Source organism: Haemaphysalis longicornis, unplaced genomic scaffold (genome assembly GCF_048455015.1).
Source record: "Haemaphysalis longicornis isolate Haplotype H1 unplaced genomic scaffold, Haemaphysalis longicornis Haplotype H1 scaffold_6, whole genome shotgun sequence".
Taxonomy (NCBI): domain Eukaryota; kingdom Metazoa; phylum Arthropoda; class Arachnida; order Ixodida; family Ixodidae; genus Haemaphysalis; species Haemaphysalis longicornis.
This window is the reverse complement of record NW_027526407.1, coordinates 24,174,201-24,197,206: the sequence shown is the minus strand read 5'-3', so window position 1 is coordinate 24,197,206 and position 23,006 is coordinate 24,174,201. Positions and strand designations below refer to the sequence as shown.

At 46.1% G+C, this 23,006-nt stretch overlaps 1 protein-coding gene across 3 annotated transcripts in view; it reads right to left on the bottom strand.

The window, feature by feature from the left end:
* Positions 1-3,850: 3,850 nt before the first annotated feature.
* LOC144142310 (uncharacterized) overlaps positions 3,851-23,006 on the bottom strand; it is a 58,505-nt gene continuing 39,349 nt past the window's right edge. For 2 of the 3 annotated variants that reach the window (XM_077673712.1, XM_077673713.1), the window contains exons 11-19: positions 21,068-21,395; positions 20,792-21,004; positions 20,492-20,710; positions 18,700-18,864; positions 18,585-18,641; positions 18,452-18,523; positions 13,983-14,129; positions 7,282-7,563; positions 3,851-4,127 (exon numbers count right to left, since the gene is read on the bottom strand). In XM_077673712.1, coding sequence (XP_077529838.1) covers positions 4,059-4,127; positions 7,282-7,563; positions 13,983-14,129; positions 18,452-18,523; positions 18,585-18,641; positions 18,700-18,864; positions 20,492-20,710; positions 20,792-21,004; positions 21,068-21,395 — 1,552 coding nt within the window. In that variant the 3' untranslated portion in view covers positions 3,851-4,058. The remainder of the gene's footprint in view (positions 4,128-7,281; positions 7,564-13,982; positions 14,130-18,451; positions 18,524-18,584; positions 18,642-18,699; positions 18,865-20,491; positions 20,711-20,791; positions 21,005-21,067; positions 21,396-23,006) is intronic. The other variant, XM_077673714.1, reaches the window with a different exon arrangement.

Sequence of the window (23,006 nt, the reverse complement as noted above, 5' to 3'; positions counted from 1 at the left end):
GTAAACAAGAATGCTGATTCGAGCAAGTGATTCGCCAACGTCTTAATAGTTAAGATGACGGCAAAGTCACTGCAGCTTGAACACTGATGCCTGGGCGGCTGCAACGTCTCTTGACGAACCTCACGACCACTCAACCGTCGGTACCGTTGGCGTCGCGCGCACTTATAACCGCCTCCAGCGCCGGTTTTTTTTTGGCCAGGTCTTTGCACGACAGCCGTTACGCCACTGCTTGGGATAAAGCCGATGGGTAAAAACTGCGAACCTCCTTCCGGATGGCCTCCTACATCCAAAGGAGATTCCCTGTGAATGTTTTTCCTGCTTGGGCTTAGACTTCAACTCCTGTGTTTAAGTGGGTCGCTGTATCCACGACTGAGCGATATCGCTGTACAAATATGCGAACCTCCTCAACAAGAAGCGGTACTGACGTTGCGCTTTTTGCCGGACGACGTTGGTTTTCCCGGTGCTATTTCTCGACAACCCTTACCGAACTATGGCTCATGTTTTCTTTCCAAAGTGTTTAAAGATGTGGTGCGCTTGTGCTGCCCAAAACACAAGAGCATCGATGACCGCAAATTGCTCCCAGATAAACGGCCCCACCGAGCATTCGGATTAAACCATTACAAACGTTCATTCCGCGCAAGCTTCATCCGACTATTAAGACAGACAATTGAGACAAGCTGCTAACATAAGTCCCGTTTGCCTAATATCCCCCTTCATTGGGGACCGCCGATGACTGTGAATTCTATTTTTTTACTAGCCAAAACCCAACATATCCCTGGGCACTCTTGCCCTCTTTACTGCTGCTTCACTCAATGAATAAAATCGCCACAGAGGGGCCCATGCTGTTGCGCTCATCAAGGTTTCCAGACTCGGCTGACTTATTTACAAATCTGCCACCATGTTTTCATAGTAGCCATCATTGCTACGGCCAATTCTTCCCTGGGGCCGTGGTGTTCCGTAGGACCCCTATACATCGCGCCGGCCTGTGCGCGAACTGCTGTAGTCCGCCGTGGCAATCATGGCCTTCTGCGCGAGGTTACCTGTGAAATAATTCCGCTTCATCTGAGATCGGTACAACGGTTATGCTCGTACGCCCACTTCTTCCGGCTCAAGCCGCACCAGGCAGCTTTCCTACCGACCTAACGCCTAATCCCGGGTCGACGCGTCGTTACCACAGGGCAACGCAAAAGACGATCTGCGTTTTATCTTGGCGCGAAGATTATTGCCGCTGCTCCGGAAGGAATCTTGAGGGTGTCCTACGAGAACGTGGAGGAAAAGGTTTGGTGGTGATGTGGCAGAGTTCGAGATTATTAAATGAGATTGATTGATTGTGCTGACTCAATGAGGATGCGGGGAGTCCAGCGGGAATGGATGTATGTGGAGAATAGTTGGGTGGTACGTCCTTGCGCCTTCAGCCCTGAAAGCTATTTTGGGTTGTTTTTCACGCTTGCCTCATACTAATCCTGTAAGGCAGCCCTAATATTCCTGACGCTTGTGCACTGCCATATTAAAGGGACCCTGCAACACTTGCCATCGACTACTAGTAATGTATTTTGGGATAAAGTATATTGTCCCAGAAATCTCCTCCCGCAAGAATTATGAAAATCCGTTCACAATTAACGAAACTACGCGCGATGAGAAATCGCGCATAATCGTTCCCTCTCAACTCAACCGCGGGCAACGCGACGAAAGCTGCGCGCTCTCTCCCGGAGAGGGGAGCGGCTCGCGGCGTTCTCTTCGGCGGCCTTCGATATATCACATGCCGGGTAGTTTTCTCCTTTTCTCCGCAACGCGGAGGGGCCTATTTCCGGTCTGGTGCCACAAAAAAGCAGGCATGGGTGCCTGCTCGCAAGTGCGCGCTCGGGCTGGTGGGGCGTTTTTGAAGCAATAAACGTTTGTAGTCGAGTGGTCGCGTTGAAAGGGAAGTATTGAGCTCATCATTCAAACTCCGAGCGCACTCAAAACACAAAAGAAACGGCAATACTGTGCCTACAGGTTCAGGCATAAAAGAGGTTAGTACGCAGCGATGACGACGACGGAAATGGGAGAATCTAGCAGCGAAGTTGACCAGTGACAGCCGATCGGGCAGCCATGGCCTATGTGACGTCCCTTAGGCCATGCATAATGAGGACAACTGAAGAGAGAGCGGTTGGCTTTTCCGCGTCTTTCACATCGATTTGCGCGCTCACCGCTTCCCGTGCACGTGTAATATTTGGCTCAGGTATTCCCGGCAGTGTAATCTAAACGTCGCGCAGGTTTACTTGCACTGCTCAAAGAGTGTTGCAGGGTCCCTTTAAATGACAAAGGTCGAGCAGTGGTTGTGCCGTAGAGAAGCTGCACGTGTGTTCTGATGTAGCGGACGTGGCTCCCTTGAACCAGCTCCGTGTGATGTCTGCGGTGTATGCCCCGTTTTCGTAAGTGTTAAGAATGAGACCTGTTCTTGTTCTCGCGGGGGCTTTCATTAGGCAGGAACCCAGACGGCGTAGTCTATTAAAGGAGTTTGCGAGTTTCTTGCACCTATATAGAAGTAGAGGCATCAGAAAAGGGACAGCTTGAGGGATGAGCTTGATGGCAGCTACCACTGAAGTCATGGCCGCCCCGTAAGCACTATGATTTGTTTCTGTGTATTGAAGTTTTTCTAGTGTTTTACGCCAACAGCGGTGAATGGGACTCCGGGAAGAGATGCGGCTATTTTAGGCCATACGGAAATTCCGTGGTTGTTTTCGCAGACTTCTTGAAGCTAACACTGCGTTAACGGTTAAAGTAGTGTTTGATTAGTCTACGCGGGGGCCTGGGTTCCCCCCCAAAATCGCGTCACCGAATAGGAAATGGGCTACCTCGAAATTTTCGGAAGCGCACAATGAATATCTTTACATCCACAAAAGGCGTATCAGACGTGTCTATTCTATTGACGCTGTAAGCGCGGTAGGCATCACGGAGATCCTCTCCACCTCTGTGTGTTTTATTGCACTATTAAAGCTACTCAATTTTGCCTCGAAAAAAAAAAAAACACCAACAATGTGTGTATAAAAGTACGAGGGGCAATGCAAAGGGTGCTTGAAAGCGCGTGATATGCAGTGAATATATGTACACAACGCTGTAGAAAGCTCCCAAAAGTGTCTGTTAAGTTTTTTTGCCTTTTAAGATTAAATTCTACTGAGAACCGCAAATGCACCTCCGCTGAATACAAGTGGGCTTGTAAATTAACCCTTTATAGGGACGCACGTTAGTAGGTTTGTACGGTGCAACAATGGTGCTTGGATTGGAAATGAAATAAAACGTTAAGCAAAGATGCGATTACGGGGAATTAGAAGGGCAAAGAGAGCTTGATGGCATCTGGATTTCAATTTGTGTACCTCAAAAGCTCGAAGACCAGGAGGCCCTGATCTCTCGGGCGAGGATGGCAGCCGCGGCACGCGGCCTACCGGAATAGGATGGCCGCCCACAGCTCCTAACTCTTTTTCTCCCCTACCCCATCCCTGTTGTTTCAATAAACGTTTTCTCGCTCTCTTTCTTCAAAGTTGCGGAAATATTGATCTGAGGAGGACGAGGCAGCATGAACGTGTTGTGGGCTAGTTTGTAGCGTGAGCCGTCAGATAATTTTCCGATATATATATTTTTGAATAGACTTCAAGAAGAGTTGAAATTTGCTTTGAACTCAGACGGGACTTTCTGATACAAATTATTGACCCTGCCCTATCCCCAAGGCTATACCAGACAACGTAATTAAGGGTAGAACTAGGTGAGCCGGGTACACCTTATGCCAGCCATTTCGACAAGCTAGTCGACGCCAACCAGCCAGGCTAGCAAGCTCCTTTGCTCACATAGAAGCGTATACAGGCACGGTGAATCGCAGAAAAATGCATCTAGCGTTTCTTTTATTCTTCCACAGAGACGTAGTGCGGAAAAAGAGAAATATTGAGAAAGGGAGAAAGGAGAGAGAGAGAGACAGGGAAGAAGCAGACAGAGAAAACATAAAAAAATGCACTTGGTTAATCAGCCCGCACTTGATTACTCAGTCTAAACTGAGCCGGTTGCTTCAATAGGCGCTTGTTCCATCACCGGCGGCGCAGGGGTTGGCTTGCCTTACGGTCTTGTATTACGGTCTTGCACAGGGGCTTGAGTACCTGCAAGCAACGCCAGTGCCCATCACTTTTTTTATGTTGATGGTTGGTGTTTAATGGCCCAGGGCCAACGAGGGCAAAGAGCACCAGAGAAGAAGTTATGGTTGAAGAGAAGTGATTACGACAAAAAGGTTGGTATAAAAACGTGTAAACCAGACATAGTAAAATCAATAAAGATAAAGGTGATGGCTGGTGTACAGGGCCACAGTTGATTATGCATGATAGGAAATGAGGTTTAAAAACTTAACGTATGACAAATACTTACATACGCGTTTCACAGAAACCATGGCATCGTCACGCAGAAACAACGATGGGTGTAGCGGAATGTGTTGTCTGTAGAGTTGTCTGAAGTGTTTGTGTCGTGCTGAGTCGATTGCCTTGCATTGAATGAGTATGTGAACTACGGATAGGGCCTCTCCGCACCTTCTACACAAAGGTCTTGAAGACCTTGTGCCCATCACTTTTTTATTGCAGCAATAAGAACGCGGTGTCATGTCAGTAGGGTGAAACACGCACCTTAAAGTTTGAGAAAACTGCATTGCAGCTCGTGTTTTTATGAAAGTTTTTTTTAGAATAATAAAAATACCAGCTTTAGCTCCAATATCTAAAAAATGCAATTCATAAGGATATTGTGCTTCCTTCGTATATTGTTGCTTTGCTGCGTACAAGTTCGAAAGACAGTGGCGGTTTAGACGCACCTTCTATGTAAGATCTCCTCCATCTCCTTTTAAGAGTAGTTTTAAATCTTCGTCCCCTTCTTTTTTCGGCTCCAAACCCACCACAAATCCTCCTCTGCATCCTCGCTCCGTTTTTCTCAGTCTATTCCAGTTGACATAAAGACTACCATTCCTCATCGAGGTGCAGTCGTCTCCATTTCTAACACCCTTAATACTATAAAAATTGTCAGTTCGCTTTACCATTCCCGCTTCCCGTTTTCCTAATGTCCCTGCTTTTCTGATCGCGCTCCTTCATATCTACTTCACTCCGTTGTCAGTCCTCCGAAATTTGTTCTGCCCCAATTATTTTTTTTCTACCTTCTCCTTCCCAATTCCCCATCACCCTGTCTCTAAACATCTCAATTCCCTACCCCCCCCCCCCCCTTTCATACTTGGCACTTCGCTTGATGTCGCTAATCTATTACCACCAAAGCGCGCCAGTAACCCACTATACTGACAAGGATATTCAGTAATACTTCTGACTGATTCGAATGACAAGCTGACGGAAAGTCAGAGTGAACAAAATTTCCGATTTACGCAGCGAAAAAAGTTCAAACGTGCTTTTAAAAACGTTCAGATGGATACAATGCCTGAGGAATTTTCTTCACTCCCTATGACATGTCCACAGGCGACGTCCGCAGCCGATGTGCACCCTTGCAGAAGAAACGTGTGAAGCAACATATATTTACAAAGGAAAACGCTACTCAAGTTGCGTGGGCATTGCGTTGGCCATCTTATGCGTTTTAATGATTTCCAGTGATTTCTGCAACGAAATGGCGTAAAAGACCTTATTCGAACACACACACACTTGAACATACGTGCCACTGACGTTGCGGCTTACCTTACGCGGGGAGCTGTGACTGCCACGTTTTTATTTGACTGGCTTTTTACGCGCCTTTTCACTTTCAGTTGTGGTTGTCCCACCTTAACCTACATCTGCTGCAGATATTACGCGTCTGTAGGTCGTTTCTTGCCTCTAGCGAAAGCCTGAACAGCGCGAGTGGAATTTTTTCCAAGACATTCCTAATTAAAACACAGATTCACAATTTCTCCCTTGGCTAGCTTGGGACGAATAAACCTTAAAAAAAGACATTGCGTTTTGGGTAGTACGTGTGGCCCACATGGTTTCTGTGACGCCACGCGCTAGGCCGGCAAATGCCCGCTATCCATCGCAAGCAGCGAGAACGGCGAGTTGAAGGTACATTAACTCGCATCATTTCTACTGCTGGAATTCCATGTTCAAATTATTTACGTTGACCTCAGTACATGCCTTCACTACACCAATTCCCTACACCTTTACCAATACAGTGATTCCGATAAATGCAAGTTACGGTAATTTTTCTGACTGGGTAAATATGCGGCTATCAATAACTAGCACCATCATTTCATTTATTCTTACGACTTAATTGTTGGTTACTCTAATCATTTCGCTTGTGATAAAGCATGACACGTTCCTGAAGCGCTATAAAACATGGTACCTTCATATAAGAAACCCTATTCATTCCGGCGCCAATTTCAAGACCGATTGCTTTGTGTTTATACCCCCACGACTTGTCCCAATTACGTGGTTAAAGGGTCTCCGCTACTGAAGCACAGCCTCAATAGTTGAAGAATAATTGAGAAAGTGGCCAGTACCACATATAGTGTTGCGGCTTTCTGCATTTCTTTTCTGCATTAGGCATTCATACTTTTGTGTTAATGGCTAAACTTCCCAGTTTCCAGTGGTGCTTTGCTTATACTACTTGTCTTTCTGCACAGTGTTTGACGTCTTTTCAGCTACTAACTACCAATACTTCTGCCAATAAAAAGTAGCTCAGACCGGGAGGCATAATGTACAATCCGCCATGATTACCACACGTCCATTTAAAGTGATGTTTTGCCCGAAGCCCAGCGCAGGTCATACTTTAAGGGAGCCATGAAGACAAAGTACAAGTTGGGTTTATCAGAAAGACTGCTTAGTCCCGATAACAATGATACCAATATCATCGCAATCTTCGAACAAATAACGGAGATATTAAAGAAAACCTGTGAAGCAGTCGCGACCCCCTAGCCGATTTCCCACAACTTTTCTATGACGTCACAGGACCTTGTTTGTGCGATTGGCGGCCGCCTAACTGACCTGTCGCGACGACACATGACTGGACGTATGCAATGGGGCCTCTAGTTCCATTTGACCGCATCACTTGAATGCTACCGTGCAGTTAACGCACTGAAAACTACGCTTTATTGATGGCCCGTATGACGTCAGTCTTGCTCATAACACGTGACTGTGGCGCAAAATTTGAAAGTTTTTAAGACTTCTTGCTTTTCTTCGTTAAAAAAACATCTTTTGTGGCTGTAATGGAGCTGAATCCTAGTTCTTTCAAATTAAACGAAGTTGTATTTTCTCTTCATGGCTCCTTTAAGTCAAAGGAGAGGAAGGGCCCACCGTCAACCCTTACATTGGTCCAGATGATGGTGGCGATGGCGTCGATTTGGCCTCCGACTTCCCGCATTTTGCCGCTGTAGCGGATGTAGCACCATAAGCACAGGGTTATGAGGGACAGCACCATGAGCAGGTTGCTTAAGGTGGCCAACACAGGAACACCAAGCAGGGCGGAAGCGCATGACACTGGGTAGAAGGCCAGCATCATGATGCTGATGGTCGCTGGTGTTCGTACCGCAGCGAAGATCATCTTCCTCTTGTTGCGCTTTGCAAAGCTCGCATACGCCCGGTCAATTTCCTGAAACATGTGAGGAGGGACAACACACATTACCGCCCGGAAGACCATCCCGTAAAGCAATGCGTCCTCCTCCTTACAACGCAATTAACCAACCCAATGTACCACGCGCAAATTCGTAAATTAAACTGCCCTGGAGCCAAACCCTCTCAGCGTTTATTCGGCAGCGAAGGATGCTTTAATTGTCGAGAAATTACCAATTGTAAAACGCATTTTATTACTCGCGCCATTTCATTCCGTTTCGGCTTACGTCAACGCTTGCTGGAAGCGAGTGAGGCAGCGGTGGGGTCTAGCAGGAAAATTAAAACCTACTGAACGAACCATCGCGGCCACAAGCCACTGGTCACGCACTCGGCGCATACGACAAAACAACTTGCCGGCCCCACATGTGTGTTACCTGCCACTCTGTGTGCGTCAACTTTGGTGCCGCATGGGATGTTATATCATAGTTAAATATTGTGAATGTGACGCGCGGCCTTTTAATTTAACTACAAAACGTCTAGCGGACATCGAAACTGCAGCGAGAACGACGATTTGCATTCTCGTTATGGATAGCCGGGGATAATCGCTTCGATGCACTCGGATTGAAACGTGGCGCAACCTGTTATTTTACTTGTAACAGCGTTGGTAGCGATTACAGGCAACGCTAGAGGGCAGCGCGTATTTCGCGGTCTATCGAATGCTTTGCCAAGGGAGTTGCCTATTAGCCCATCTGCATGAAGTGTGCCTAGAGCTTTTGCGAGTGCCCCAGCCCCTACTAAGAAACACCGTGGTGCCAGTATGGAATAAAAACGGGCATAACATGATAGTAATAGTATAGCTTTACCTAAGTACGCACAGTAGTGGAAGCATACCGATACACAATGACGTGAATCAAAAAGCCCAGTTTGACGCACACGTTTTATTCAACTTCAAGACAATACATACCCAGTGCAGGGTTGAATCGCTGCTAGGGATAATTCCAACACAGTAAGCACCGTCAATTCCCAGAAGCAATCCAACAAATTTCACTGCGAAGCGGACGCGACCACAACACACACCCATCTTCGGCTGCCATCCTGGGCGCGAAACTTCCTTCCAGCAGAGAGCGCTACTTGAGGGAGCACAAAACGTGTTTTACCAGACGCAAATTACTGTCCACAGAAGAGCGGAACCCTCGGAGGCCGACGCGCTACTTGCCGCCATGATGTAAATAAGGAGACAACAGGCATATGACTTGGTCGAACCTGCAATAACCACCGTAACCGGCACCGGCGCCGCGTCCTTGCAGACTGCGAATGTCGGTACGGCTTGAATTACACCTACACCTGTACATCTATAATTGTTTATGAATTACGAAAATGGACCTGCAAAGAAAGATTTTATATGTTTGATAGCTTGTGTGCGCGGTTCTCGTTCTGTTGTTCGTCGCGTGACTCTTGGCACACCCGCTCAGTCGCCGTTTACGGCTAATCTGCTGGGCGGCTGACAGGTTCATTGTTTTAACATTTACGTGATTATTTTTGATGTACTGACCCAGACACTGGTATATTGGTTTTCTGCGGAGGTCAATCTATGGCCAAACCGACTTCGGTTTTGCCTTCAGTATCTCCATAAAGGAGCCATCAAGACAAAATACAAGTTTGTGTTATTCGAAAGATTTCGTGTTTTGTAGTGCCCCCAGCGCTTGTTCGAATGCAAACGCTGCTTTATTCACTGAGAGATTAATCAGTTTATGTTAAAATTCTATCAGTTTATGTTAAAATTGATTTTCCCGCTAAATCGTGTGTTTTCGTAGCTGCAATGACATCACAGACCGTTCTGCAGCCTAGGATCCCTTGATTCGCGATCCGCCGTACAGGGTGGAGACACATACGCGCTGGGGCCGCCATTTTGGATCGCTCGCTCACCACCGAAGCAAGTCATTGTATCAAAATAGCGCTAAAAGTATCGCCGCAACGCGGCTAACTGGCGAAGTTTGAATCAACTGATTTGTTTTGCGTTGCTGGGTTGCGTCTCAAATGAAACAAACAACGCGCCGAGCACGTTGACCCAATCGCAGAGGCACGAGACCGTTCAAAGGGTGTCTCTACCCTGTACGGCAGAGTTGGTATCGAGGTATTCGCGCGTTTGTTTACGTTGCTGAACGTAGATGGCGCCACCATACCGTGGCGTGTCGTTTTCTGCCTTTTTTTTGTTCTGGGAGAAAATCGTTTCGTGAAACATAATGCTCGCTCGACAAATATGCTCACGTAAGACACCGTCGCGTCAATCAATCGGCCAGTGTCGTCTGAGACAACCCCGAAGCCCCGCAGTCCTGTGCAGCTAAACAAGAATAGTGCGCGCAGTACCAACAACAGCAGTACGCAGCGGTACTTCTATGTTTACATGTGCTTTCGTAACTTACACTTAGCACCATTCTTACGGCTTTAAAAAGAATGTGCCCTAAATTTAAGGCAAATAGCTCGGTCGGCAGGCTTATACACTGCCTAATTTTCTTTTGCTTTTGCCGCCCTCCGCCAATCGCAGAGCTGTCTGTTATGACATCATAGGTTCTGTTGCGGGAAATGAGCTAGTGGGTCGCATGGCCATTCCCTTTTTTCCAAAGTATGTGGCTTATTTGAGCGAAGTTTACGTTAAAAGTGGTGTCAGTATGATTCTAACGAGGCAATCTTTTGAATGAACCAAACTTGTGTTTTCTCTTCATGGCTCCTTTAAGGCCAAAGATTGTTTGGGCGCGAACTTTCCGAAATATTAGTCCCAGAGGTGCCACCTGTTGGAACAGGTGGGACCACCAGCAGAAATGAACAAGCACTATTAGTAGTTTTAATACCTTAAACACAGGAGAATGGGGTATAATGGGGCAAACATCGGTTTGTGCGGATGCCAGAGCGATGCCATTATAACTGAGGTATGGTTAACTGAGCCTGTGGCGGGATGGGAATGATGCTCTTGTGTGTATTCAACGCAAAGGGGCATAGATCTAAACTTCATCCACAATGACCACCTTGTGATTGAAAATAAAATTCCGTGCTCAATTGGCTGCCCGACTGAACGGAGAGCGCTCTAGTTTAAAATGATATAATAATAAGAAGAAGTACTGCCACAGCACAACATTTAGACACTGATAGCAACGCGGCATGAGTATTCTTTAGTCCTGTCTCTTTGCCCTAGCCATCAGCCTTCAACTCCCCTCCTCCAGCTGGGAAAGATGAAAGGCTGCATTAAGTTGCGCCAACTACCAACCAGCTTGATTTGCCCAGCTATTGTACCTGAATATGGAATATCTTAACTATATAAATTTTACATTTGTACTAAAACGATTTGGTTACTGTGTGTGTCATATTAAGACAGCTACATTATTTTTCCGCAATTAGGTAGGAAAGACCACTACATTTCTGATCCGCAAAAACGATCACCCATGCGCTATCGATCTCATACCTAGCCCAAGGGACGAGAATGCAAGTTGAAATCGCCTGGATGACACGAACCCACTCAGCCCTTCAGCTATTATGCAGGCGTCCCACAAAAAAATGACACTAACACAAAACGCTTTACAAATCGCGAGATAAAAATACCGAAGAACAGTGAAAACTGCGAGCAACGTAATCACGTCTCGTTCAGAACAGCAAAGACCCGAGGAAAAAGTTACAAGGACGGAATTTAATAGGCCAAGATCTGGGATCTTTTAAACTGAGCGTCTTATTTTGCAACTCCTACAAGAAAAACAAAACGATAGGCACATGCACACAGAGAAAAATTGGTCGCCATCCCTCCTTGCGAACGCGGGTACCCAGTGAAGCTTTTGTAAAGCCCTACAAATGGTGATTGAGAAGGTGATGATAGGCTCTTTATGCTCTTCTGTGATCAAAATAAAGGGAGAGTTTAATGACCCACGCAAGTAAATTTACAGCAAAATATCTGTGCAAAGTTTCATAAAACTGAAACAAGCGTTTTTTTAGTATGCGCGTAAACCTGGAGATTCTACGTTTTATATTCACATTGTACACGTTGAGCGGTGCGCAGATTGCTTATTTTCGTTCAAAAATTCACTTAAACATTTCATTTTTGCTACTGAAACATGCAGACAACAAGAATACTTTTAACACACTCCATAATTTCTCCAGGATATGAGTTCAAAGTGGCTGGGGCGCTCCTGTTCTACTCCTGTGCCCCACGTTTGCGTATTCTATCTTCTGCCCTAATGCTGCTAACGTGCGGTGATAATTGGGTGGTGACGCTTTGCGCTGCAACTCCGGGGACCCGGGTTGAAATACCATATGTACTGAATGTGGTTTTATTTACCTTTTCAGTGACTGCCATTTTCTGTACCGGTCAGCAGGTACTACAAAAATAACAACGATGGTTCTGCGGAACAGTGGGGCTCCTAATACTTTCTTGATAAGGCTTTATGGCCAGTAGATAGGCATGTGAGAACGGCGACATGTTAAGCACATAAGCTGAACTCGAGAGGTTACGAACGACGTTTCCTTATTTGACGGACTGGGAACTTTGGTGTATCCTGGGGGTATTGTGGTTTTAAGTTGGAGTGACCGCAAGTGATTTGTCCTAAACAAGAAATATGAGTCTGTGCATCTGCAATGGCCGGGGATCCTGAAAAGTTCTTTAGTTTTTTGGGGGAAGTGAAAGGGCATTGATGCAATCATCAGTAGCATGATTTGTTCATGTCGACAGCTACGGCGGTTCCATCGTTGTAGAGTAATTGCGCAGTCGCGCCACAGTTACGGGTGGGTGATTGAAGATTACTCGCTGGTTCTTTGGATAGGTTGATGACTGTAAAGCTAGCAGCGCCTAGCTTTAAAGTTCCGAAAGTTGATTGCGATGTGTAACGGTGCAGGCTTGAGTGTTTTTCTGTCTTCCTGTGGAGCGAGTAGTACCTAGTAGGAAGCAGTAACGATTGCTTTGACTAACCTAGTAAATTGAATGTTTGGTCGATGTTGGAAAGAAGTAAGACTCGGTCTACTGCTAGGACTTCTATTGGGTCTAGTAGGCGCAGAAGACGTCGATTCTAGTGGTTGGGAAATTGCGTGTGTTGGAGCTCTTGGCTTTATTTGAGGTACCTCGATTACCTTTCTGAGTGTCTCATATACCACACAAAGGGCATTCCATTACGCCTTTATGCGGGCCATATTGTCGAAGCCTTCTAATTTAAAATAATTTGGAGCTCATTGCTTATAGACTGCAAAAAGCTCAGGTAATAAGCCGTCTTTTTTGCACAAAGGCAACCAAAATATGCAGGTTGCGGCACCTTTGCCATAAGGATTTTTATTCAGCCTGCAAACTCTTCAGTGTCTTTTAGCGTTCAGTGCAATGCGACGACAATTATCGCAAATGGCGCAATGAATGATGGGTGTTCAGCCCACTCTGTGGGAAAGGTTTTTCCGCAGTGTTGGCATACCATATACGGGGACAATGTGGAGTCGTGTGTCCGATGTTATGGCCGTTATGACAGACTATGCGAAGCACTGATGTGGAAGTAGTTTGATAATTATTTTGTTTCTTCTTGATAATTTGGTTAGTCAACAGCTAAGACTGCTATCCTAGAGCGCACTAGAATGTGGAACTGCTGGCTTGTTTGCTTGAGATACATGAAGTATTCTATTGCACTTAGGAAGTCCTTTTTGAACCTCCATGCACCGCATTTTTTGTGGGAAGAAAACCCTACTCTCATTATACTACGAAGATTTACGAACTACGGGTGTGATCAGTTTCTAAGAAACTAGAAAAATTCACACGGAATTACAACGTTCTACCCATTCTCTTCTCAGCAGCCAAACCTGGCTTGGCCTTTTTCGACGACATCGGAAGCGGTAGACTTGCCTTGCTCTTGACGGTGATTTAGCTGCACTTTGATGCTTTGAGCTTGGCATTCATCTGCAGGATCACGTGATGAAGCGACCCGCTGTTTTATTCGCTTTTTTGTTCTCTGGAGACGACGAAGCAGAAACTGGCGCATAGCACCATGCTATGAGTTAAATACGATTAAGCCACGACCAGCGCATGGTCTTATATTAAACTCCCGCGACAGGATTATTCACTCACGCTCAGGAGTTAGCATGTAAGGGGCACGGTAGCAGCTGAAGGTACGTTCATTATATACGAATGACAAATGTTACCTTGTGAAAAAGGGACGTCTAGATCGGCATTGTGTCATAGTTTCAGGTTATAAACATTCCTAACGATAATTTGTAGAACTTTCATCCCAGGAAGCAAGGAAGAGGTGCCTGCTGAGCAATCAGACTTCTGTAAAGAAGCCTTGAAGAGTGGAGTCAACACGTGGCGGCAATCTTGAAATATATCACGCACAAGACCGCGGAAAGCCCAGTTCATAAAAAAGCGGGGCCAAGTCAAACAGAAACGGAACCTCTATTAGAGGCCAAAAATTAAACGTGCTGTACTACGCCAAAATTTTTGAAACCTACCCGCGTTAGCCGTTCGAGGTACTGTTGGGACTCCTCCTCTGGCATCCTCTGCGAGGCTGAAAATAACTCCTTCGCTGACTCCCGCAGACGCAGGTGATGACGCTCTAGCAAGGCAGGACTAAGGTGGGGCTGGTCTCCGCTGCACAGCTGCGACAGAAAATACACGTGGACGAGAGCTACTGGGGAAAACCACCAATAGTCAATGAGCAAAGCGAGGTGTGAACGACGGCAGTAGGTTTTTACCGGGAGCGCGGAACTCTGCGGCAAAATCTGGACGCTTCTAAACAAAGATGTGTCGGTATGTGGCGCAATCGGGTCGTACATTTTCTTAATTAACTATTCCTTGGAGCACTTCCGTCACTTATGCAGTTTGGAGGCGGCGGCCTGATGTAACTTATGAACAACCTTTTTACTTTCCGTTGCATTTGCGTCTCTTTTTTTGCTTTTGTTTTGTCGTTTTATGCTGCGAATTCTACTTCGACAGGCGCATTCTCCGTCATTGTGCTTGTTTCTTTATTTTCCTCTCATTTTCTGGTGCAAAATAATTCAATGAGCTGACTGGCAACATGCGCGCAAGCTTTCGCAAAATCAACGTTCTGCGTGGTTTTGGTGCCTTGTTGTACTTATGTGCCGTTGCGCTGACGTCTCCTGAGGCACGCACTACTCTAACGTTTGTTTTACCAATTATTGTTCCATTGCCAAAGTGCGGAGGGTGCGCAGTGGTCACGCACGTAAATCATAACCTGAAGCCCGTGTTGAAATACCACACGAACGGAGAACGCGTTTTTACTGACTCTAGAGCGCTGCCTGTTCGCGCTACCGGACAACAACACGTCGGCAGGTTTTCGCAGAATGGAGCGCTAAGGCCTTCACCCACACCGGACAACAACACATTGGCAGCCTTTACTGCAAAGCAGTATACCTCCAACCAACCAAGGAAGTTTTCGTGTCCGTTTTCGGGAAATTCGAATGGCATTGACAAGAGTGAAACAAGGACGCGAATAGCGTGGTGGGTAGTAGCAGTGACCGGATGTGTCGTGTGTGAATTGAAGTGACGCCGCATGGGTAGTCGTTGTGGGTGTCGTTTACAGCTGCGCAGTACCACCACCTTGCACCTTCACAGCGTGCCAATTGAGCCAATTTCTTTGCAGAATGGGGCGCTTAAGGCCTTCACCCAAAGCTGCAAGTAAAAGGGCAAAAAAATCTTCGGTATCGCAGCTGAGCTCTTATTTGGGTTTGGCGTTACCTAAAAGCAGCACATGATTGCGAAAAAAGGCCGCAGATTTGTATAACAGCACGGGAGAAAATGGTCTTTTTTAGGCAAGCCTGCTCACACCAAATGCATGAAATGAATAATTTCAAAAGACGGTACAGAGGTTTAAAGAAAAAAAATCACCGACCATTACAATGGACCCCATGCGAAGTTTGAACGCACTTGTACAAGCACTTCTGTTATGCGACGTATTACGGCAAAAAACGCAAAGGAGCCCCACTAATATGCGTGTTACAGAAAAATGTTTCTTTTTCACGGATCTTCAGATACTGTCGTCGGCATAATGTGTTTTTGCTCGGGAAGCTTGTTCACCAACAATGGCACACGAAGCACATTTCCTTCTTGCGTCACACATTTATCAGGAAGAACTTAGTGCAGAAGTTTTCTGCAATGAAAAGAACTGTGCTCTGAGTATTGCAGCTGGAGTGGACGATACGTTGAGCGGCAAATTTAAAACTAAGTTGAGTGTGGCACGACGGCCTCGCTAAGCGGGAGATTGGTGATAACAGCGCCCTGGCTCTGCACCGGAGCCTTTCAGGGCAGTTGCAACGTTAGGCCCCGCGGCATTTTTTAGCGGGTGGCAGCGGTTAAGTGTTTCTGGCCCGTTAACCCATTTTCCACCGCTTTAGTTGCCATGCTTCCGCTGCAGTTTCTTCTTTTTGTCGCGCTCTTTTCACGTCACTGTAATTCAGTTTTGGAGAGACACTGTCGACAGCTCGTTTGTTTGTGCATTATGCGGCTTGAATGGCGTCGTACATTTCCGCGTTGTTAGTGTAAGCCTGCCGCCTGTGTTTGTCGCTGATTGGCAGGAGGAGCAAGTGGGAGATGTGTGACAGTTGTCAGATGTCGCGAGAATTACTGTCGTTAAGTCACCCTAGATTTCAATTTTGTGTGATTCTTAAGGCACTCGAAGTACTTATTTCCAGAAATGGAATGGTTAATGCCAAATGCTTCCTTACCGGCGCTTTTACCCGCCCGAGTTTATTTAGCGCAAAAATTTAGTTCGTGAAGGAATACCTGGTGTTAGCATGCCTATGTGCAGGATGATGCGAGGGAAGCGGCTTCTTGCTTTTCTCGATAAGAATGGCCGCGAAAATCAAATTAAAAAAAAAACGAAACATGGTCTGTCTACGCAATGAAAAGTTTATTCTCAGTGTTTCTTCACAGGTTAGGTTATGATATTAAAAGCTTGGTTTGCAAGGGTAATAAGCAGGGAAAGTCGGGAGTATGGTAGTGAACGAAAAGCCAGTACAAGAACATTTGAAAAAAAAAAGTACTGGCTCAAGTGACCATCCATCAGTAGCGTCTTGTGGCACAGAGGCATCCTGCGTTGTTACCATCGGCTTATAATCGGCGGAGCAAATACCAGGACGGGTATGGGTATTGACTGACCGATACCAACCATTCGGAAGCACACCCAGCTGTTCAGAACTGTAGGTATTTTCCCACGCTAGAACATGGGAGAGGTACGCAAGCTTCGCTACTTGGAACATTTAAACTTGGATTTTAACGAGTCCAGGAAATTCTACTAATACGCGATACTGTGGGGGGTCCAATCTGGTTTATGTTGAAAATACGGCCCTCTGTGCCACGCAGTAGCAAGCCGTGAGAGAAGAATTGGTGAAACGAACGCAGAGCTCTTTTACGTTGAATCATAGCTGATAAATTGCCGGTCCACACGTTGGCCACCAAACAGTCGACGGCAGTGAGCAGGCGTTCCAGAAAAAAAAGAGCTCTAACAGGCCACAGACACAAGTAAACAATACCATAGTTAAACAGAACAGTTATTACTACTGCCAAAGAGAGAACGGCGGCGAGCCACTCGAGCGGTCGCAGACAAGGCAAGTGATGGCGGTGCGCCGGCGTGGCAGCTGGTTGGGCAATAGCGAACTGGTTTACGGCATAACCGGTTATTCAGCTATTCGATCCACCGATTGTTCGAATTTGAAAGCCAGATGACCGGATAGCCGGAGTGATCAGTTAGCGTTCCTTGTTAACCTGTTTTGTTCCGGATATTGTGATATTCGAATCTCTTTTTTATATTCCGAAGATTGGAAGTGCATAACGGCGAAATTGTTTTAGCAGTAAGAGGTCGTCAAAAGTGGCCGGACTGTACATTAAACAGCGTATTTTACAGAGAACAAATAATTGCGTTGCTCTGATGATACCATACAAACAACTGAACCGAACAATCGAGTGGGGTATTGCCACCTCCGATTACAGCGTTTGAAATATTGGAATAGGATATACTGATTAGCAGTGTTGAAAATTGCGGTATTCAGATAAGCAGCATTGAAGGCCTGAAACGCTCCGATCCGGTTCAACCGAATAACCATTTTGACGAATATTTGTAAGCACTAGTAGCAACCGGCGAGGGAGATAAAAGGGCAACCGTTAATTTTTGCGGCAAGCCCCGAGGCGTGAATTCCCAAATAAAGTGATTCGTTGAGCTACCTCGCTTAGGAATAAATGTTCGGACCACATTTGTGGGTCTGAACAAATTTTTTCCTGAACACGAGGCACCCCTCAGAACTTTGAGCCGAGATATACAAATGCTTGTGGCAGTGTCCCGGTCTTGCAACCACACACACACACAAGGTCCCAGACCTGTGGCCATTCGAGGTGAGCGCCGTCCCTCTGTTCGTTGGAATGGGAAACAAAACCCACAAAAATTTTGCGAGGACGTAACCCCATCTCAGCATATCAGCGCGGGGACCGAAGGCCACCTGCATCTTTGCAACACTGGGTGGTCTATTCCGAAGGCACTTTAATGATGACCTCTCTAGGATGTTATCTTGGTTCCCTTCTGGATCCGGTGACCTTCTGGATTTATTTGGACGGTTACCTGATCTACTATTTGCACTTTCAGTCTAACAACAAGTAAAGAATGATTCGCACTACGTGATGCTTAATTAAAGTTTGCGCTGACAAATTTTACGTACACAGCAATCAGATTCACGCTAATGCAAAACCCACTACATGGTATGCTACAGGGATAACCTTGAGGCAGAACACTAATCACATGTAGAAGGCGTGGCTTATTAGCACGTCCTAACCGCTTCAAAGTTAGGTACAGGAAAGAACGGTGGTCTTCCCTCTTCCAATTCTTGAGTACCACGAACATGCGCAAATTATCTAGACATTGCTTTACTTATTTATCGAGGATTGTAGTAAAACGAATACAATTGTTACGAACCTGCTCCATACCGCTCGTATACTTGTCTCTGGCCGTGGCCACAGCCGCCAGGCTGCTTGCTTCTGCCGTCGCCTGAAACGTTTCAAGGCCGAGTTACTTTGGCGTCACTTCCGAAACACGCGTTATTACGAACCTCAAGCATGGACTTGGGTTCCGGGGGATTGCCGTTCATGAACATATTCACATAAACCTGGAGAAGAAGGAGCGGAGTTAGGCCTATTCGTAAGCATTGACAACGTTCTTCCTACTTGAAAGTGAGTAATCAGTTCTTGGCAAGAAATTTCGTGGCCGTTGATTTTTTTAACCAAAAGATTGTCTGGTGCCAGAAGAGAAGGAACCAGGTCCTGCAGGTGCGCAGTAAAGTCACTTGCGACGTCCGAAAGGGGGCCGTCAAATGACAGGGTGGTAGCTACCTGCGTGAACATGGAATCATTGCGGTGATACTTAAGTGGACGCACAGCACACGTACGGTGTCTGTGACCTACAACGCTAAATATTATAAGATAACAGCATCTTCAATGGAATCATTTCGGCGTCAAAATTAATCACAAGGAGAGAATCACGAAGCCATTCTCGAAGTGATGGGCGTTGGTGTTCAGGACGCGAATTCTAAACAACTGGAACAAATTTGTGACCATAGGAAAGGTTAGAATATCGTTGAAGCGACGAAGAAAGGGAGCCACAGAGACGGTCGACCGACCAGTACCTGCCACGAGCGTGAAGCCAGAGCTATAGCGTGTACCCCCGTTCCGGTGCGAGCCACCTTTTTATTATCATCATCGTCCTTAATTCGTACCACCTCTCCTGCCGACAATTATTATGGCCACGGCGGGCGAGCCTCAAGAAAATAGAGGGGCTTGCTGTCTACTCGACAGGGCGGTACTCCAATCGGTAAATATGTGAGCAAGTGCATAATTGCAAAGTGGTCGAATCGAGGACTCGTCCTCTTTACGCAATTTGCGAACCTGACCGGCAAAGTAATCAAATGTATAAAACTAACATGTTCGCTTCTCAGGCAGTTAGTGCTGTGCCAGGAATTATCAGGCTTGCGACACTGAGAAGACACGAAAGCAACTAACCAAGCATAGAATTTGTATTAAAATGGTCCGTTTACGGAAGCTTCTGAAGTGTTTCAAGCAGCTTATCTGCTAAGAATGGACGAGTTACCCATAACTTCAATGTATTCGGCAAGTAAAGATTGCATTGCGGGTACATTCTGGTTTGTTTAAAGGGCAATCAAAAATAGATGCGCATAATCCATCTGGTTTACGTTGTTACTGTTTCATTTTTGAATCGTGTCATTTCACAATTATTGACTTGAACTTCTTTAGGCAAGTTGCATAAAGGGGCAAACGGCTGCCATGGCTTAACTAACATAGCTAAGCTGTAGTGAAATAGTCCTAGTTTGCAGCTGAAGACTACTTTACACAGTTTTTATTACATGTGTGGAATTTAGGAACGACACTTTGACTGCCATTACCCTAAATACTGTAGAAAACATGACAATGGCAGGTAGCCCTGTCCATTTTTTTTTCATATATGGACCATATGTATGCTGCAAATGCGACTGTGCTGCAAGTACGCGGTTAATCACTTGTACAAACACGCAGTGAGGGGTGCAGGTTCGACAGAGAGTTTAGGAGCAGTAGTGTAGTATGAACAGACGTGCAGAAAAAAAAGGATCTAACTAAATGGCACTCATGAAATCGGGTATGGTTCATATGAATCCCATGGGTGATATTAAGGCGCAGGAGGCTGTCAGCCATGCACAGGGACGAAAATGTACTTGGTGCCATGGACAACGTCATCGTAAGGTAAGAATCCTGCAGAGTATCTTTCAATAACTGAAACATTCTTGTTAGGTTTCGAACTATGCTCAATGGAAGCTATAGGAAATATGAAGTTTACTTCCTAATTAGTTTCACTCACAAACGATATTGATAGCTATTGGTGTGTGGTCACTTTCCTGAATTTGGAATTCATTTTTACTGTAATGGGCACTCATTTCTTGTGTCCACGCAACAGATCGTCCAGCCATACCTTTGGTCCTGGGTGTGGCAGCAGGAAACAGGTAATATTTCTGAAGCACGACTGAATGGGCATCCGGGGATGCTGCAATTCCTTGTGCTGCCTCTCTATACTCTGCAAACATCTATCGAAGACAGCCCGGCCACTTTCTTCTCCATATCCGGCTTCTTGTCGGGAAGTCCAGTCTCTCACCAGGAGGAGAAGCTTCTGGAAGGGCTCTTTACCCGTATCCTGCGGAAGTATTGTGTCGAACAAGTAACGCATACTAGTATTTCAAACAACCTTTCCGCCGTCACTGATTTCTTCCCCCACCTGCTGTACCAGCCTAGCGTACTCGTTTAGTGGCTGCAAGTGCTGAAGGTCGCTGTCTTGGATGTTCCGGGAGAGGTTGTAGACCTGCACTGAGCTGATCATGGTGCTGAGGGCGAAGACGATAGCACTGTCTTGTGAGGTGGGCTCCTTGTTGAAATCCCCTTGAGTGTACATGAACACGACTGCCAGTTCTCGACCACGAGAAGTTGTCACCTGAGAAAGTGTCCTATTAAGATGGTATCCAACGCAATCAATGAAAAATGGTGCAATCCTCACCAAGAACACGTCATCCCAGATGAGAATACCGGCAGTTTCACGCTGGCAGACCTCACGCCAGGAGAATCGTCCCAAGCGAAGGCTGCTGTCATCTAGCCAGTCAGAAGTACCCCCGCTGCGCATGTACCGCAAGAAGAAGTCCAGCAGGAAGGATTTGCCCTTGCGGAAGCCGCCCGCAACCGAAATCACCACGACGGGCTTGTTCTTCACATTGTCGGCTAAGAGAATGCGGCGCAGCACTTCCACGTCCAGTTCCACAGTGTGGTTATCCGTGATGCGCAAGATCTCCACCGGCTGGGCTGTCTCTGCCTGCTGAGTTGTTGCGTCCCTGTGTCGTGCACAACAAAACCGTGGTTGCAAATGAGACAAGCGGCCGTTGTTGGAACCAAAGGGTGGCTAGTACGAGCTTACACATTGGGCTAGCTAGCCGCGTGCCACGCGGGAAACTCCTGTAGGACTGGCTCCACAGGTGGAGCTTATTCCTCTCCAGATATTATTGGCCTAGGGCCTCAACACCTGGCACCGTGTGCCCTCGCTGCAATGTGATCTGGGCCCGACCGAAATAGTGTCTTGGAGTCATGCTAACTAAACGGACAAGACATTTATACTTCTCTCGGTCATGAACCCCATTGCAAGTACTGCCCGTAACTGATTGAGAGCTCTTAGAAAAATCATGTGTTCAGTTTTCCGATGGTTCTTAAGAATTCAGGACACGGTTGTGACTTTTGTAAGCAATAATTCACTGAGCGATGAGTCACACTCCCGAAAACTAGCTGTGTTGCTTACCGTTCTGAATAATCATATATGTTAAACCAGCCATTTTTAGTTTAAATATTTCGTTGAATAAATGTCTGCTCATTGATAAAACAAGAACAGGGCATTGTAACGACGTAATTGGAGATATAATGCCTAATTAGTTGAAGCTTATCTCAACTGGGTAGTTATAACAGGTTCCGTGCATTCAAAATGGGCAAATAAGGTTATAATTAGTCCTAGAGTACCATGACTACTATTGACCTAAACAGTTCTAATTATATCCAGTAATTGCCGATAGATCTTGTTCTCACTTGACTTCAGTTAGACTTCATTATTTTTTATAGGTACTACAACAGCTTAAAAATAGTCAATTGGAATTCAGTAGTTATATCGGTAGGTTGTTGTCATGCCGGCTGGTGGTATTCAGTAGCAATAGACGGCCTGTTTCCCCTGCTCAGTCCTACAGACGTAATGACTTTTAGCTAGTCTTTATGCAGTCAAAACTAATATGTGCACCTCTTAGTAGTCACGCGTATTCATATGGCGTTGTCAATATTATCTTAGAAACCCGAAATGTCCGCGCAGATTTTAACGCCTTAGTTCACGGACGGACCCATGATTTTCCCAGGGAAGTAGCTTTGAAATGTGTCGGTATTAAACTGCTATGTTACTGGTGTTTTTCAGCCTATATGTGCCATTCATGTGCCATTCACCGCCCGTGGTGTATTCAAGCATCAGTCTGGTGACATCAAGAACCCGTTTCCAGCTTATATTCTGATCTGCTGTAAAAGTGAAACTCAGTCAACCACGCTGCCATTCTTTCTGAGCGCTACCCACAAGGTGCTTTTCAGTGATAACCTAGGGTGCGGTTTATCCTAGCAGTGAACACTTGTTCACACTAATACGGGGGGGGGGGGGGAATATGTGTAATTATTTTCGCTAACAGCAATTCGAAGTGCTTTGGCTCCATTGGACTACTTTCCGATGCTCATATCAAAACTTGTTGAGGTAGTTGGTTCATTGCTGCAGTAGTTGAGTTGGCACTTGCCGTCTGTATATGTATTTTGTGGCTACTTTCGTCACCGTTCGTTTATCGCCTTATTTATATGTCTGCTCCCATGCCCAGTTCGAACTGTTACCTGCCCAGGTACCATTTACAGCTTAGACCGGTAAATGCCGTATT